This window comes from Phoenix dactylifera, chromosome 11 (genome assembly GCF_051530095.1).
Source record: "Phoenix dactylifera cultivar Ajwa chromosome 11, Ajwa_hap1_PhDact_Kaust_v1.1, whole genome shotgun sequence".
NCBI classification, from domain to species: domain Eukaryota; kingdom Viridiplantae; phylum Streptophyta; class Magnoliopsida; order Arecales; family Arecaceae; genus Phoenix; species Phoenix dactylifera.
In genome coordinates, this window is record NC_143200.1 from 24,299,188 (window position 1) to 24,315,715 (window position 16,528).

Below are 16,528 nucleotides of genomic sequence, written 5' to 3' on the forward strand. Positions count from 1 at the left end.
TTTTGTATTGCCTTAAACTAAATATCAAGTACCAACCAAAAATGGCATTATCACTAACTCCGACAGCAAAACCCAGATCACATTGTGTGAACGCCAGCAGCCATTTTCCATTCGGAAGGGGCGGAACCATGTTTATCCAATGAAGGCTGGTAGACAGTTCTTTTTCTTTTTCAGAAAAAAAGACAAGCCCATCCAGAGTCATTTGATTAAGATGATGGCCACATTGATTGCCAACTTAGCAAAAGATGTCTACAGTACGAAATAGCTCAAGCCTGTCAATATTTTTTTTCTTCTTTACCTCATATGTCACTTGCAAAGTACTGCAAAATATTTCATAGTAAAATTACAGTATTCATGCAACATTGAGGCAAATATCGTTGCAGTGCGATTACTAAATCTAGGAAACAGAACCTTCGTCTGGTTCATTTGGCCTACAAAAAGCTTTGCTTTTCACAAATCAATCTTTATCAGTATCTACTTGCTCTAAGTTTCTGACAATGGCACTAAATCAACAAACGTGAAATATTTTCCTCAAATTCAGTCAAGGCCAGAAGCTCCTCTCTGGTTCAGACATTCTCTAATATGTTCGTTCTAATTTGCTTCACAATAAACATAAAAAAGAGAGGATCTAGTTTTTTTTTCTTTTTATGCACGTGTGTATTGCAAGTAGTGTAATTCCAATTCCAAAAACACCTTCACATTCGCACATAAGTGTAGCCATACAGTAGAAAAGAAAATTTGAGAAATTTCTGGTGAACAAGAACTGAAAGAGATGTCATATCAACTTGGATGAGCCACTACACTGACAAAAAACTCACCAGAGGCCTCTATACTGAATTGCAGAGTTTCGATATTTTCTCAAGATATTATAGAGTATAAGCAATAAAATTGGACCAAATCTGGTGCATAGTCTACAAAAAAGAAGAATATAAAATCTTCTATGTAACTGCTGAAGCTTCCAGACAGTTTAGCAAGCCATCAATACAACAATATATATACGCAAAAGATCAATAAAATTAATATATATGTCTTTCATTGATGTTGCATTTGCTAGCATAGCATTTGCAATTAATATCCAAAACATATCATCATACAAAAATAGCAATCAATGCAATGTTTCTGCAAATGTTAATACTATACACATCAAACATTGAGAGAGATGGGGGGGTAGAGAGAGAGAAATTCAACTTAACATATGTTCACAAATCTAATTTTCCTTTTTTCCAGTGTGCATGGATGAAAAAAAAAATGCATGGATTTGCTTGGACATAATGCAGATTTGGTTGGACACATTCATGAGCCATAAGAAATCTGCATGGATTTTGTTGGACTCATTCATAACCGGTCAATATCATAGAACTCAATATTCTTGTACTTCTGTGATATTATCTCTGCCTGAACTTTTCTTGCTGTATCAGTTGCACACCCAACGAGGATGAGAATGGAAGTGCCTGCAAATCCTCGGAATGCAGTCAAGTGAGTGGTCTGTTCGATCACAGCGGGGCCAGCAGCCAGCACGGCCAAAAAGGCAGAACCTAAAACTGATATCCGGCTAAGAACCTGAGGATCAATTATATCCAGAAACAACATTTTGTCAGCCAGAGAATAATGATACAGGATCACAGACAAAGGCATATTGGGGCATGCCAAGTTTGATTTTTCAGCAACAATTTCAAAACCAATAGTTGAAACAACAAATTTGGGTACACTGGTCCCTTTTTTTCAATAGAAGTGTATGTTCAACTTCTTGGGTCTGAACTTTTATTCAATGAGAAGTTACTTTGAAAGAAAGAATAAGGTGCGAACATATCTAACTTTGAAAGAAAGAATAAGGTGCGAACATATCTAACTCCAGGCACGAAAGAAATTTTGATTGCTATTGGGAATTAGTCGAGACATCATAATGCTAAGCTATGTCTGAATTTGAAACACTATAGATTGTGTTCTCAACAGAGATGGGATATAACCATAGAAAAGTGTATTGAAATTTGAACCTGGGATTGAAGTTAGAGCAGTTTACTCGTTAGTGGATTGAAATCAAAGCTGTGTACTTGAGCATCACTAACATAACATTGGGTAGCAGTTTCCCCGTATTCGTTTAAAATAACAAGACGAAGCATGCTCAAAATTTAGAGCACACTGATGAGCAGGACGAAAAGGCACATTGACTGCAGTGCTTATAAAGGCAGTGGTTCATACACGCTTTGGAGATAGAAACTGAAGTTTTTATGATACATTTATGATGAAGGTGAAATGGACAATAAAAGCTGCCAATTCAAATGAAAAGAAAATACCTTTGGGGTACAATTATACTTAAAAAAAAATAAAACTATGTACTGCCGTACCGGACTATACCGGCCAGTACGGGCCGGTAAGTACCAGTCCGGCCTAGGACCGGTACCGGATCAGCGTGGAATCCGGTACCAGTAGCTTATCGTTGGATAACCGGTACGGACCGGTCCGGGCCGCCACCGGTACGCCGATCGGTACTGGTACGGCGGACCTTGCTCCTACCCATTCTCGGTATAGAAATTCTAGCAAAGACAATAAATTGAAAGTATGTATTCCCTTAAACATAGAAACGAATTATACAAAATTAGACATCATTATAGCAGTCTGAGGTTGACTATCATTTATTTAGTTCAAATTTAAAAAAATTTAAGGTGATTAAATTCAATAAGAATATCCTTACCAAAAATAAAAAAATCATTATCATCTTTTGAGATCTTTATTGATACCTCCACCATGTTGGATGTGTCATAGAAGCCCAACCAAGGCGATTTTTAACTTTATTATAATAAGCTGAGCATAATTGATACCTTGAAAACATTTTTAGTCAAATCAATGATAATCAAGACTAGACACTTGGAAGTAATTAAAAACTCGAAGAGTATGAACCGGGGCTTGCCCCAATGGTCACACATTTCTGCTTAGCAACTAGTGGTTCTAGGTTTGCATCTTGGGTAGAGCATCCCCACGTATTTGGACCTGGGTAATTAAAGTGCAGATGGATCTCCTTCTCTTTCTCTAAAAAAATGAAAATAAAAATAAAAATAAAAGAAATAATTAACTCGGAGCAGAAAATGACAATACCATACCAGTATATGTCAGGTAGAACTCCAAGAAATGTAAAGCTAGTTCTGGAACAGTTAGGTTATCTTTATTCGAATGATTTATGAAGACAAAGATATAATAAATGCTGAAATCATATGAAGGATAACTCCGTTCATCTGAGGCATCAGGTTATCTGTTTTAACAGCTGGCAAACAAGTCATTATACTATATATGCACATTACCTATTTAGATAAAAATGAACATTTTATTTCAAAGTAGAGGATGGTGGAATATACAGAACTTCATATACCAAAGTAAAAATGCTCACCAGATGTTAAATAAATTTTACTTACTGTTTTAAGAAAAGCAGCTGTACTTTTTCCAGGTCGGACAAGTGGTATCGAAGCACCCTGACGCTTCAACTGCTCACTTACATCATCAGGATCCAATTGGAGAAATGTATAGTAATAATTGAAGAAAGCTATCAGCAATACATTAGTAGGAAGATACAATCCACCTGTAACAAATGGCCGCTTGGAGTCATAGTATCTAGGAAATATTCCTTCTAACATAAAGCTGAATATTCAAAAAGAGATCGAGCATTTAAATCACTATAAAAGAGGGATATCAAGGTTGCCTACTTGATTGTGTTGTCTCATACTTTTAATATATATCAAAAGAAACAAGATTTTTACATTGAACAAGATCTCTCCTTCAAAGAGCACCCTGAGAAAAGAACACAGCATGCATGATACTGAAAGGCCTTCTATTGTTCCATCCCATTTGCCAATTCACTGGAATCAGTTTCAGAATGGAATTGCCCATCAAACTTATTTCTTGTTTGCACTGTAATGGTCTCCCTTATGATGAGATACCAAAGAACTCATGTAACTATATGCTTTGCTAGCATGCCCAATTCACTTAGATAGTTAGATGATTGACGTGTTTATTTGATTTTCATGCACTAAATCAAAGACTCTGCTGAAAGACAACACTGCTAATAAACTGAAAGATTGAGGCAGTCCCATGATCAGTCAGAAAGCCAATTGCTAATTGATTTACTTGTAAAAGATCATTTGTGCCAGAAAGTTTATTTTCTAACTAGAAATTCTGAGAAAATATTACTAAGTATAAATACTGAAGCTTGATAAATATAAGGTTTCGTTTCTGATAAATATTGTGAAAAAAAACACCCATTGAAACCACTCAAACTAGACTAAGCATATGCTCCTCTAGAAGAACTTTAGTGGGTTAATATAAACAAGCTCACCGCCTGGGTTCAATGCAACTGCAGCTTTTTTGAGAGCAGCCAAACCAGAGAAGCGTGCCAGAGTACCAGGTAAAGCTAATGATGATGTTGAAAATATGATGGGCATCACCCCTGAGCTGTTCACCTGTTCGAAATGATCAGTGAGACCAAGTACATGATTTTACTTTGTAAACTAGACAGTGCTATACTTTATGCAAGAAGGAATATTTTAACAGAAAATGTAAAACCAGATGGCACTTAGATCCACAATGAAACTCCAGATTGGTTGGTTTTGAGATCACGTAGTAGTATTTTCAGGTAAGCGGGAGAAAGAAGAAGCATCGGGGTGTAGTTGCGGTATTTTGTACAAGCTATTATTTCTAAAGTTGATGCATGCAGGTGCAAAGAAATGGATTAAAGATGAAAAGTACAGACATCCAAGGCATTGGGTTCTGCAAATAGCATACGTGCTTGGCAATCTAAGATGAAGATGTTAATAATGTGTTAGGACATTTATGGCATATGCAATGGCCATCAGAAAAGAGGTGAGTGGCAAGTGGCATGTCACAGTTGGCTGGCTAAAATGACAAAGGCAGCCTAAACTTCATGTCAAAATCTCTGCTAAATTCTGAGAATCAAGACTTCGAGCTTATAGAGTTCCCTAAAGGTGCTGCAAATCGGCTGGACTGTGACAGGAGCCATAAGGATCCACTCCTGGGTGGTCTTTCTTCTAAGCATAGGGGCTTGACACCAGGTATAAGTTCATTGTAAGATTTTGAGTTCCAGATCTGGGTCTAAGTCATAGTTAGACCAATATATGTAAATACAGGTACATAACATGAGAGTGAATTGGGCTTAGGTCAAATATTGGCAAAGTTTAATCCATGATTCAAGGTCTGTCCCAGTAGAATTTATAAAGCAGCCTATATCTGAATGTTGTTAGGTTTGAGTTTTAACATGCTCAGGCCAGATCCAAATCCACTGATAGTTCCAATGTAGCAAGGTTGGACAGGCTTTTATTTCCCCATTTGCAAAATTTCTTATTTGAATAATGGTTGATAGCAGTATTTAATCCACACCAACAGTTCTATCCTCTCCCTCTCAAATTCTGTTCATCTTCAAATGCCAGCGAAGATGCACAAGTATACAAGCTTCAAAGTCCAGACTTGCTGTTCTAACCTTACATGAACTTGTAATGGACCAATAAATCAATGTATCGATATTTTCCCACGCATGCTTCGATTCAAATGCCTCACCAGGTTGGGTCCATGACAGATGCAAGGGACCCAGCCTAATCCAACAAGAAGCTGACAGATACTGAAAATCTGCCGTTGGTATACTAAAGCCAGACACTAGTCAACTCAAAGCAATGTTCTAAACATGAACCAATACTTATTCAAATCCTATAACAAAGCACGTTAAGTGTAAGGTTCAAATATGTGAAATCAACCATTTGCAACAGTAATCAAATGTTGCCCAAGCACAAAGAGTGAGGTTCATATAATAATGCTATCATAGATATGGGAAGTTTTTTTTGTTCATTTTTTATAAATAAACATAAAGAGTACCTTTGGTTGCATGCAATTAAAAATAAACAACTCAGCTTGTCATAATCTGTTTTCAAATAAATGATTTATGGCAATAGATGAACTGCAAAAGGTCAAGTTCCACCTAGGATATACAAGGATGGAAATCAATAAGTAGGGGGAAGAAGGGAGGTGGATGGTGACCGTCATAACCTTTCTAGGAAATAGGGGAAATTTTGTGTATATGTGTGAATTTGTTGCACCATACAGCCAAAGGTAAACTATATACAACAGTAAATTCCAACACCACTTTCTATGTGTAAAGAAGTGCAGGCTTACAATACTAATACCTTAAATAAATCAAAATTATAACTTAATGAGATGGGATGGTGGTAAAGCTAGAAACAATTATTATGAGCAATATAATAAAATCCATCTTTTTTTGCTAAATTCTAAAAAGGGAATCACAACATAATTAGCTTTTGACAAAAGTATACTAGATGAACACAAATGAAATATACTAAATATAATGACACAAGATCTCACCCAAAAAGGCTAGTTAGAGGGTTACTAATCGGGTCCTTAACCCTGTTTAAGTATCAACGACCTTTCCAAGGTGTGGGACTAAACATACGCCTACACGGATCCTTACACCATGAGAAGGGTTTAATCACAAACACCATAACTAGCTCTTAGTTGGGCCCAAAAGGACCCATATTGCAATGTACCCTAGCCATGCGCATAAGCCATGGGCTGGGTCATTTTTTATACCACTTGTAATAACCTAGGACATCACCCAAAAAGGGCTAGCCAAAATTTATTAAATAGGGTCTTTGGCCCTACTTAAGTAATTAGGACCTCCCCAATGCACACCCAATGCGGATATATTTTTAAATGGGGCCAAATACTAATTATGGAAACCACCTTCATTAGCAGCCACTCAATTATACATGGTATATTGGCTGATTCTAGGTTAACAAATGGCCCAATCACATGAATAAATGTCCATTTTGGGTCACCACATGTAATCATAAAACTAAAAAATCAAATTCAAATTGTTGGCTAGATGTGCTTTTGTGATCCTTTTAATAACGTCCTCTGTTAGTAGCCCTATAACTCAACAAGTCATCCAAATCAGGAACATTTTTCATTGTGTGGTGTTCAATTGTAATATTGAAAACTTTAACAATGTCATTCCTTGCAAAAAAAAAAAAGTCAAAGTAAATTTAAAACGAATATTTTTGACCATTCTCATGTCCTCTTTAAAGTTCTTCATTGTATTTAAGTGTGGTAACCTGCCTTTTGTTCATTGTCTTCACAAGCTAGGGTCATGTTGAAGAAGTAAATATCAAAATTAAGTTTTTACTCATCTTCTAACTAGAATTTAATACAAAGTTTAACTTTTGCCTGAAGTGAAGAATTCAAATGTTGCCTTCCAAGATGTAACAAGCACCAAAGTAGTTATGTATTTCAGCCTCATTTCAGTCTGTTCCAGACATATCTGAGCCAATCTCCTAACAAAACAGTTCTGGATGAAACCAAGTAGATTCTAGCTAAAATACACAAAATTAAACCTATAATCATGAGCTTTCAGATACAATTTAATGAGCTTGACAGTCACTACACATAATTCCAATTCTTCATAGAATTAACTATTTGATTTGCATCATTTTTTTCTTTACTCGTTTATGGTTTGTAATTCAATGTTCTTAAATATACTGATACTTCAATCATACTATCATTATAGCTTATGGATGAACATTATATCATTTTCTATAGTTAGCCATCTCAGTAAAAGCATCTAAAATAAACATGGTAAAATCCAAAATCATAGGCCTAAGGAGGAGTGCCACAACATAATCCTAAATCAAAATATAAAGCCTTGAATCAAGGATGTTTCTTCAAATACTTGACTAAACTAAATGGATACACACACTATCACAAGAATAAATAAAACTACACCAAAAGTGCCAAACACAGCTCCTGAATATAACAGATAACTCATAAGTGAGAAATGCTACAAACCTTGAAAGGAAGATATGCAGATTTTTGAAGCCCCCCACTTCTACTGCTGTATCTTGAAGCATAATTGAGGGGTATTTTCCTCTCAGCTTCCTGAAACCCTTTGTTGGGATGCTTGTTATCCCAAAACAATAAATTTAAAATAAATCCTTTTTGAGTGAAAAGAAAATGGAGTTACCTGGACATACACAATACCAAGGACTAATAGAAAAAATGACATGATGATGGTAGCAAGTCCGATGTAATTTCCATCCTGAAATGCTTGTGCAATTGTTCGTCCAAATGATATAGGCAAGTATGATATGATGTTTGTGAATATTAATAGAGAAGTTCCATTTCCAAGTTTCAGGTCAGATATCCTTTCCCCAATGTAAGTAGTAAAAACTGATCCAAGTGTCAAAAATGTAACTGATGATAATACCCATTCTGTACTGAAGTCATTGACATATGGACGAAGGTAAAGCACTTGCCCAATGGCCTTGCAATAACAATAAAAAAATTATTAGCACATACAGGAAGTTGTAAATCCATGGACAACACAAGCGGCCAAAAGAAAGTCACTATTATTTGAAGATATTATTTATGAAAACATTGGTCCAAGATTTAAATGATCTTACTTCTAAGTAAAAAACCACTAGCAGTTTTTTGAGTATAAAATAAATTTTCAGCACAGTAGCCTGCATAAATATTCTCCTTGTCCTAGACGTCAAACTTTATGACACATATGGGATACAAGTATGAATCTTCAGTGGAAGGGAGAAAATATGTTCATTACAAAATATGTTCATGTAATGCATAATTCTGGCAGAAGCCCAATGCATAGTTACACATTTGATTAAAATTTAGTCACCTTTTCCTTCAATGCTCAAGAATCAAGTGCAGCATTACGGTCTTTGTGAAAGTTAATTTTTCAAAATTTAACCAGTTCTCCATAGAGTGCAGTACAATTCAGGATGGGATCAAAAATTTCCATCTTTGCATGGAGGATAAGATATGAGAACATTTTGAGGATGCACAAAAGTTACATCACTAATGGAAGCATTGATGGATTTCGTAATATGGCATGGGCATATCCAATAACGATGTAAGAAACATAAAATAGATTGAGGGGGATCAGGTTACTATTGAGGTGTGAAAGGACCCACAAGGATATGAACAGAAATGAGGAAAGATTCTGGAGAAGCTGGCAGTGACATCAAATGTGGTCCCTTTAAGGAATGGATTCACAAATCTAAACATTAGCATTTGGATAAGGTTTGTTGCAGCATGAATATAGTGATGAATGACTTGACTTATGTAGGTACCGTCCTACATTATTAACTAAAGGTTGAGTTTTTACCCTGGAACAAGTTTCTATGGTAATTGTATTTATTACATGTTTCATTCTTCAGGTTTCAGGTGTTGATGCTTTGACAGAGTATCAGGGGCAAATATTCTAAAACAATAAAATCACTTTCTATTAAAAGAAACCATAATTCTATAAGAGTAAGTAGAAAACAAATATTGGGGCCCTCTACTGCTGTCCTAGCAAGCTTTTGCTGAATGTAGAAAAGCAACATGGAAGAAAATGATATATAAAAGATATAACACAACTCTCTGCAAGCTGCAAATTTTATTCATTCCATCAGTAACAAGACTAGAGTTGTCTACCTGGACCACTGCAAACCCTACTGAAGCATAGCGTGTATACTGAAGAACCTTTTTCCTGCCTGCTTCTCCCTCTCTCTTCTGAAGATCTTGCAACTTTGGATAGATCTGAGTAAGAAGCTGAAATACTATTTGTGCATTGATAAATGGAACGATACCAAGGGAGCAGATTCCCAGCCTACCAATCCCACCACCAGAAAATGAATCTAAAGTGCTTAGAAGACTGTTCTGGTCCAAATTACCAACAAATGCTTCACGGTTGACTCCACCTAAAGGTACATAGACTCCAAGTCGAGATAAAGCTAAATATCCTAAAAGCTTCAGAAATTTCCCAGGTAGAGGGCCTTTAAAAAAATCACCGATGTCAATGGAGCTATCCTCAATTGCAGCTGCCAATATAAACATATAATTCGTCAGGTTTGAAACCAGAGTTTTACAAGTCATTGGTTAAATAATTGACAAATAAGTGAGGTTCTTCCTTTTAAAGTGGCATGTCAGGGTTAGATGTTATATTAGAAGGTTTACATCCTGGAAAAAATGGCAGGCTTATACTTTCACAAAAAGTTGCAAAGCTGATCTCTCAGTAATTCTTTCACAGCTGTTATGGTTAGCATCTTTCTTCAGGTATTCATTAAATAAGATAATGATGATTCATTTTTTAAGACTGGAACATATAACAAATGCTTTAACCAAATTTCAGAAATTTTATTCTCTTTGTTAAATTTTCTTTATTATGCCACTCATAAGTATTAAGGTATTGACAAAATGATAGTCCAGCTTAAACATTTTTGTGAAGAATACTGATGAATGTATTTCATTGTAAGTTTAATTCTTGCATTTATGCTCATTAATTTGTTTTTTCATACATAAGGCATAAAAACCAATTCTGAGTCCTTATAAGTCAAATTTTGTTGGAGATATAATTTTCCCATAAGCTAATCAAGATTCTTTATATAACTAAAAATTTTTACTTGATTAGAAAGAATTAGAAAGAGAATAACAGTGCCAAGTTTTGCCAAGCTATTCTCGGCAATAATCCTATTTATTACCAAGTTGTTTCTTGACTCTTATTATAGGTTGAACAAATCTCTAACTGGATAATAGACAAACCTGCTACCCCTCGATTTAAAGAAGATTTCTCCTTCCTTGGACTAAATGTACTTTCAAATGTTTGGGAAAAGAAATCCATAACACTGTCCCAAGCAACATTTAAACCTGAAGGTTTCTCCATGTTAAAAGCCAAAGGATCAAAAACTGAGCCATCAGGTTGTGGAATACACCTACAAAGAGTGCCAGTCAGTTGGAGAAAACAGCAGCAAGTCACAACACGAAATTCTAACATACAGAAATCTAATTTCAATCATTTCAGGTGTAGATCCAAGGGATTCTTAGACAGTTGAGTTGTTTGCAAGATCTAATTAACTAGGATTAGCAAAAATACCACATAACAAGAAAGTCATATGCAGAGAAAATTAATTTTTCTTAGTATTTTAAAAATTAATTTGGTGAAGACAGAAAATTTTGATAATCAACAAAATAAATTCAAACAAGAGTCATAAAAATAATAAAAAATATGCTTTTGATAGCCTTGAAGATCCATACAAGAATCGAATTGCTCTTCTATGTTATACAAAAATAGAACTGTTATTCTAAACTAATGACTGTTAGGGTAGCATGTCTCACACTTATATTGTCCATAATGAAAATGACGTGGAAGGGAAAAAGAAATTACAAATGAGACGAAACTAATTAAGAGGGCTGATGAAATAATATAAATATATCATGGTAGCCCTTAAAGTTTAAGACCCAGACAAAGGCACAGATATGTATTACATCAAAGCTATATAAATAAAATAAGTGTAACATTCAATATGAATTCGAGATTGTCGCCTATGTATAAATTTTTTTCCTACCAATGGTTCAGTGCTCAGATGTCTGAGGATTTGTGTTTAAGGACAATAATTATATGCTTTCCTGCCTCATCAAGGTTACACATAAACAAAGGACCACATTCTTGGTATTATAACACAAAATCCTCTCAGCCTTTCTCCCTGAGGCTAACATATTACATCTCTTAATCCAGCCATCTGCAAATCCCATTTTTTTACATTTTAGTATATGCAACTTCAAATTCACTCACTACTAAATGACGGTGAATGAGTAATATAAGCTAAATATTTATCACTGCTGAAACCAATCTTTTGATTAATGGTATCGCAGCCATCGATCAAAAGCTCCTCCTCGAATTAACTAGATCACAACCATCCAAAATTCAGCTATAATCCCCATATAATTAAGCAACTTTCGCATCATTCCACAAAACTTAAATGAAGATACCTCCTTTTCTTTGATCTTTTCAACTAATCCTGATTCTATTCCTTAAAAGAACCTATATATTCTTCTGTAACACGTGTCCATAGCATCTTGCTATAATTTTCAGCACTTTGACCCTGCATATGCAACATACACTCAGTTCCTCGCTTTAGGATGAAAGAGGTTAGGATATAGCTTGGCTATGATAATCAAATGGATTGAGATGATTTGAAGGGATGGAGATGTCCTGTCATGGGATGTGATAATAGTGACAACAGGTGTTGAAGGGGTAGTAACGTATGTTCAACTAAAATGGCATTTGAAGTACCTTCGGAAGGTGGGAAATTGTCATATGATTGAGATTATAAGGTTTGGTTTGAAAATAAAATAAGATTTGAAGGGGTCCTTGGTGTGGTCTGATGTACCATAAGGTTGATTTTTATTAACATATTTTGATTGCACAAAATATAGAAATTGTTACCAAGACTGCTTTAAGAAAAAGAATTTATCATTGTTTATTTTTGGCTTCCCTCCTAAGAGAAAAAGAATAAAGGAAAGAAATTAAAAAAAATCCCATGCCTTCTTGTGATCCTTCAAGACCCCTATTTGCCTCTCAGGGCTTTAGTATTGATAGCTAAAAATTCTGGAGACGCGAGTTTTAGAATGATTTCTCAGCGAAATCTCACTTTATTGTCCTAAGTTTGCTCACTAATGAAGGGTTACAACTTGGTCTTCAAAGTCTAGTCTATAAAGCATATGTTCATTGGGAAATGTAGGTGCTTCCCAGGCTTGTCATTCTAAGAACATCCACACCAATGGCAAGCAGCCCTGAAAACTAAGTAGAAACGATGCCAAGAAATTCTAAGCTAAAATAGTTTCTCCTCTGCCCAAATTCACACCACTGGTAGTACCAAGGAAACAATGGAAGGTTTGGCCCAAATTTTGACTAGACATTACTAAGAAGATTGGTGGAACCTCATATACATGCAAAACAGGAAAATTTTGGGGGTGAATAGTGAAGTATGTCCAGGAAATGCTTGTGACTTTTAATCATAACCTAGAAAGAATAAAACAAGATGCAGTAGTGAATTGGTAATAAAAAATTCAAACCAAGTAGAGTTATAGCTCTTATGAATGCAAGCTTGTTTATGGTCTAAATAAGACGGCTAGGATGCAGTACTTTCTGTTTGATATTTCAACCAAGACACGAGCATTCAAAAACAGAAAGAATATCATCAGATAGCTTTATGGTAAATAAATATGAAAATAAAAACCACCTTTTAGCACTCATTAGGTAGTCGATAAATAATATGAGAGTCAGTAAGCATACACAGTCAATCACCAGAACAATTTAAGGATTTCTAGCTTAAATGCACCTTGTGCTCTTTTTTTTTAGCTTCAATGCAAAGAGCAGTAGCAACATTTAGAAAAATGTTAGGGCTTCCATTTAGCCACCCTGATTCATAGGGGTAGATAACCATGCTTAGAGTCTGGAAATACATACTGATGCATGAAACATTATAACAAATGAAATGCATAAATGTCATGATTAAAGAATTCAGGAAAATATTACATCAAAGAGTTAGAAAAGGATTCAAAAAAACTGTATAAATTAGAGAGAGCATTAGAATTGAATTGCATCAATAAATCCAAGTGCTATGACAAAAGTCATCCATAATAATCAAAAATTACAGGCATCACAAAGAGAGGGAATAGTATATGGGCCCTAAACTTCACTACTCATTGAATCAAAGCAAGCAGTAATAAAAATAAGATTGGAATTAAATGGCAAATGACATCATTTCGCTAAAGGATAGACGGCAAAAAATAGCCATTGGAAATTGAAATATCAGAGTCCAAATGCGGTGACTGATTGGGAAAAGACAGCCATAGATGTCCCAACTGCCAGTGCCATCAATAATGTATTTACATGGACAGTTGAGTAAGCAAGGGAGCTGCTGCAATCAACCTCTAGATGTCAACCGTATTTCTCTTTACGAGGCGCAATCATCTTTATTTGTATATACATCTTGAAAAATGCAATAGTTAGGAAAAAGTGTAACCATGCAATTAAGAGACTCGATGATTTTCCTAACTAAAAGTAGGTTATAATGAAAAGAGAGCACAAGTTGATTGCTCATAAAAGAGGAAAAGACAAAAAAATTTACCTGGAAGGTTTACCAAAAGATGCAAGTTATGCAGCATTTAGTTGTACTGTTCTAGAGTGAAAGGCAGCAACAGGAGAGCCCGTATTCAATGGTGCAGCCGCAAGAAATTGTAAACCATGTAACAATGTTGATCAGTTTGGGTTTTAAATTCGATTTTTGCTAATATTTTATCCCATTACCCGCTGTTAGTCTGCTGAAACCAGATTCCGTTTGCAGTTATTATCCCATATACTATATAATATATTCACAATGAAATTAATTTGAATGAATGAATGTTCACCAATTTCATCACACATTGGTCTGCCTCCTTCAACCGCTTTGGTAAAGGAGGCAAGATTTCAAATTACGTTAATATTTTCCTTCTTCCTTTCCAGAAATCAAATTACTTTCAGATTAGCAGTAAAATTCTACAGCAAGATTTCAAAAATAAATAAATAAATAAATAAATAAATAAAAGAAAAGAAAGAGAGGACATCCATTGATAAAAAGTTCCAACGTTGCAACTTTCTTTAAATTTCACTTAAAACCCTGTAAAAACTAAAGCCTCCAATAACTTCAACTAGCATCCAAATTGAGCCCTAAAAATCAAGAAACACTCCAAATGAAAGCAAAAAATCCAAAAGCAATATGCAAGCACATTAAAGAATATAAAGAAAGTGGAAAAGCCCGCAAGAATAGAATTTCAAGATTTCACCCAAGTCCAGTAAAATCACCACGTAAGAGACTCCAATTAACAGATAGATCCAAAACCCTAACGCAGAGAAGTAATCAAGAAAGAAGATCAAATTACGGAAAAAGAAAACAGATACAGCCATATAGAATAGAGACCGAAAACCTAACGGAAGGGAAGAAGCGGACCTCTTGCTGTTTCCGTTCTTGAAGCCGAGACGCAGGAGAGATTTCCAGCTGGGGTTTCTCTTTGGCGCTCCTTCCACCACGGAGGAGGACGAAGCCCTGAGGACGCGGTGGCCAGACCACGAGGAGGCGGTGGAAGGCCGAGGGACGGAGGAACAGAGGCCGGAGAGTAGAAGAAGACCGGAGGAGGAGGAGAAGGAGGAGGAGGAGGAGGAGGAGAGAGGCTCCCGAACCGAGGGGAGGAGCATGGTGTCGCCGCTGTTGCGCTCTCGCCTTCAGCCGCGCTCTCTTTTCTCCGCTCTCTCTCCACTTCAAACGCTATTGTAACGTTTTGTAGAGATATATAAATCTTATCTCCGTCTGGGGAACGCTATCCCGCCGAGGCCTCATAAAATATTCTATGCGGGCCTAAGAGCTACCGTACCGTTGCCCTGGCCCCTTGGCCGGTTGCTAAGACGCATTAGGCCTCCTTTGTTCGGGATTAATGTGGAATAGTATTTTTTTTTCAGCTCATTCAACCAACAGAGGTTAGCGACCACTTTTTTAAAGTCACCAGAATACAAGATGGATAAAGTCATTCAGCCAAGAATGTGTGGAATAAATTTAGCCCAATTTATCCCTCTATTTTTTCTAAATCTTGTTGAATGCAATTTCACTGGTCCTGAAGCAAACAAGGGAAATAGGTTGCAGAAAAGCACTGCAACAATGTAAACAGGTTTCAATTGTCCAGTATTTCAATTGTCTACTTAACAATGCTCATATATATATATATATATATATATATATATATATATATATATATATATATATATATATATATATATATATATATATATATATATATATATTGTTCCCTGCAGCAATCTTATAATAGGATTTGGATCCTCTTCAATGCTAGATTTGCAGTAAAAAATCTAATATTATCTTGGATGGTTGCCATGCCATCAATTCTCAAATTGAAGAATGATGATGACTCAGCCATTAATGTTTTTGAAACTCAACTAATATAAACGCATTTGAATACAATACAGTAGTTATGCTATTCAAGAGAGGCTAATGTATGAAGAATTATATTCTACCTGTCAAGAAGTATGCTGAATGGATATTTGTTTGCCCTCCATGAGAGAAGTGACATCAGGTACGACGTGATACATGCAGCAAAACGGGGTTAAAAATTTGCACAGAGTTATTATTTGACATTCATGCGGTGGTAGTAAAACCTGAACAATCTTTAACATTGAAGATGCCTCTGGCACAAATGGTTTTATGGCAATACTACTGTAACATCAAAAAATCACTCAAAAAAGTCACTTAGGTGTCTTGCACCGATAATTTTGCTTCATTAGATGACGCACTTCACAGTACCAATTAAAAGGAGCAATTAAGATACACCACACCAACTGAATGACTTTTTTAAGTGACAATTGTGAGTCACTGAAAAAATTTTGAAAGGATTTACAAAGGCTTGCCCTCCTTGATATACATTTAGACCAGTTTTTTATCTCTCTCTTCAACAAAGATCTGTCACAATGGAGCGAAATGCATCCCTATATAATAGGTATCCAGTTAAAAGTGCAATCTAGGTAATGTTGCCATCAAAAAATGGTAAATCTTCAATGGATGTGAGTTGGTGGCCACTGGCCAGGATTCACAAACAAATGATCTTCTATGACATGTAAGTATTTGAGTGCTCA

The 16,528-nt window shown here is 35.6% G+C and overlaps 1 protein-coding gene and 1 long non-coding RNA gene across 3 annotated transcripts; one reads left to right on the top strand and one right to left on the bottom strand.

Annotated features, from left to right (window-relative positions):
- Positions 1 to 1,007: 1,007 nt before the first annotated feature.
- Positions 1,008 to 15,159, bottom strand: SCY1 (SECY homolog 1). 2 transcript variants are annotated; one of them, XM_008791485.5, is made up of 8 exons: positions 14,838 to 15,158; positions 10,609 to 10,778; positions 9,502 to 9,887; positions 8,030 to 8,329; positions 7,855 to 7,944; positions 4,325 to 4,448; positions 3,408 to 3,571; positions 1,008 to 1,560 (listed from the first exon to the last, which is right to left on the bottom strand). In XM_008791485.5, exons 1-8 carry the CDS (start codon positions 15,080 to 15,082, stop codon positions 1,336 to 1,338), a joined length of 1,704 nt encoding a protein of 567 aa, XP_008789707.2. In that variant the 5' UTR covers positions 15,083 to 15,158; the 3' UTR covers positions 1,008 to 1,335. The 2 variants fall into 2 exon arrangements, with proteins under 2 accessions (XP_008789707.2, XP_088563495.2); XM_088707369.2 differs by lacking the exon at positions 1,008 to 1,560 and adding an exon at positions 2,489 to 3,027 and having other exon boundaries at positions 14,838 to 15,159.
- Positions 1,677 to 2,143, top strand: LOC149751659 (uncharacterized). Its single transcript, XR_016397814.1, has 2 exons — positions 1,677 to 1,798; positions 1,834 to 2,143. It is a non-coding gene; the product is annotated as an uncharacterized LOC149751659 (long non-coding RNA).
- Positions 15,160 to 16,528: the final 1,369 nt, after the last annotated feature.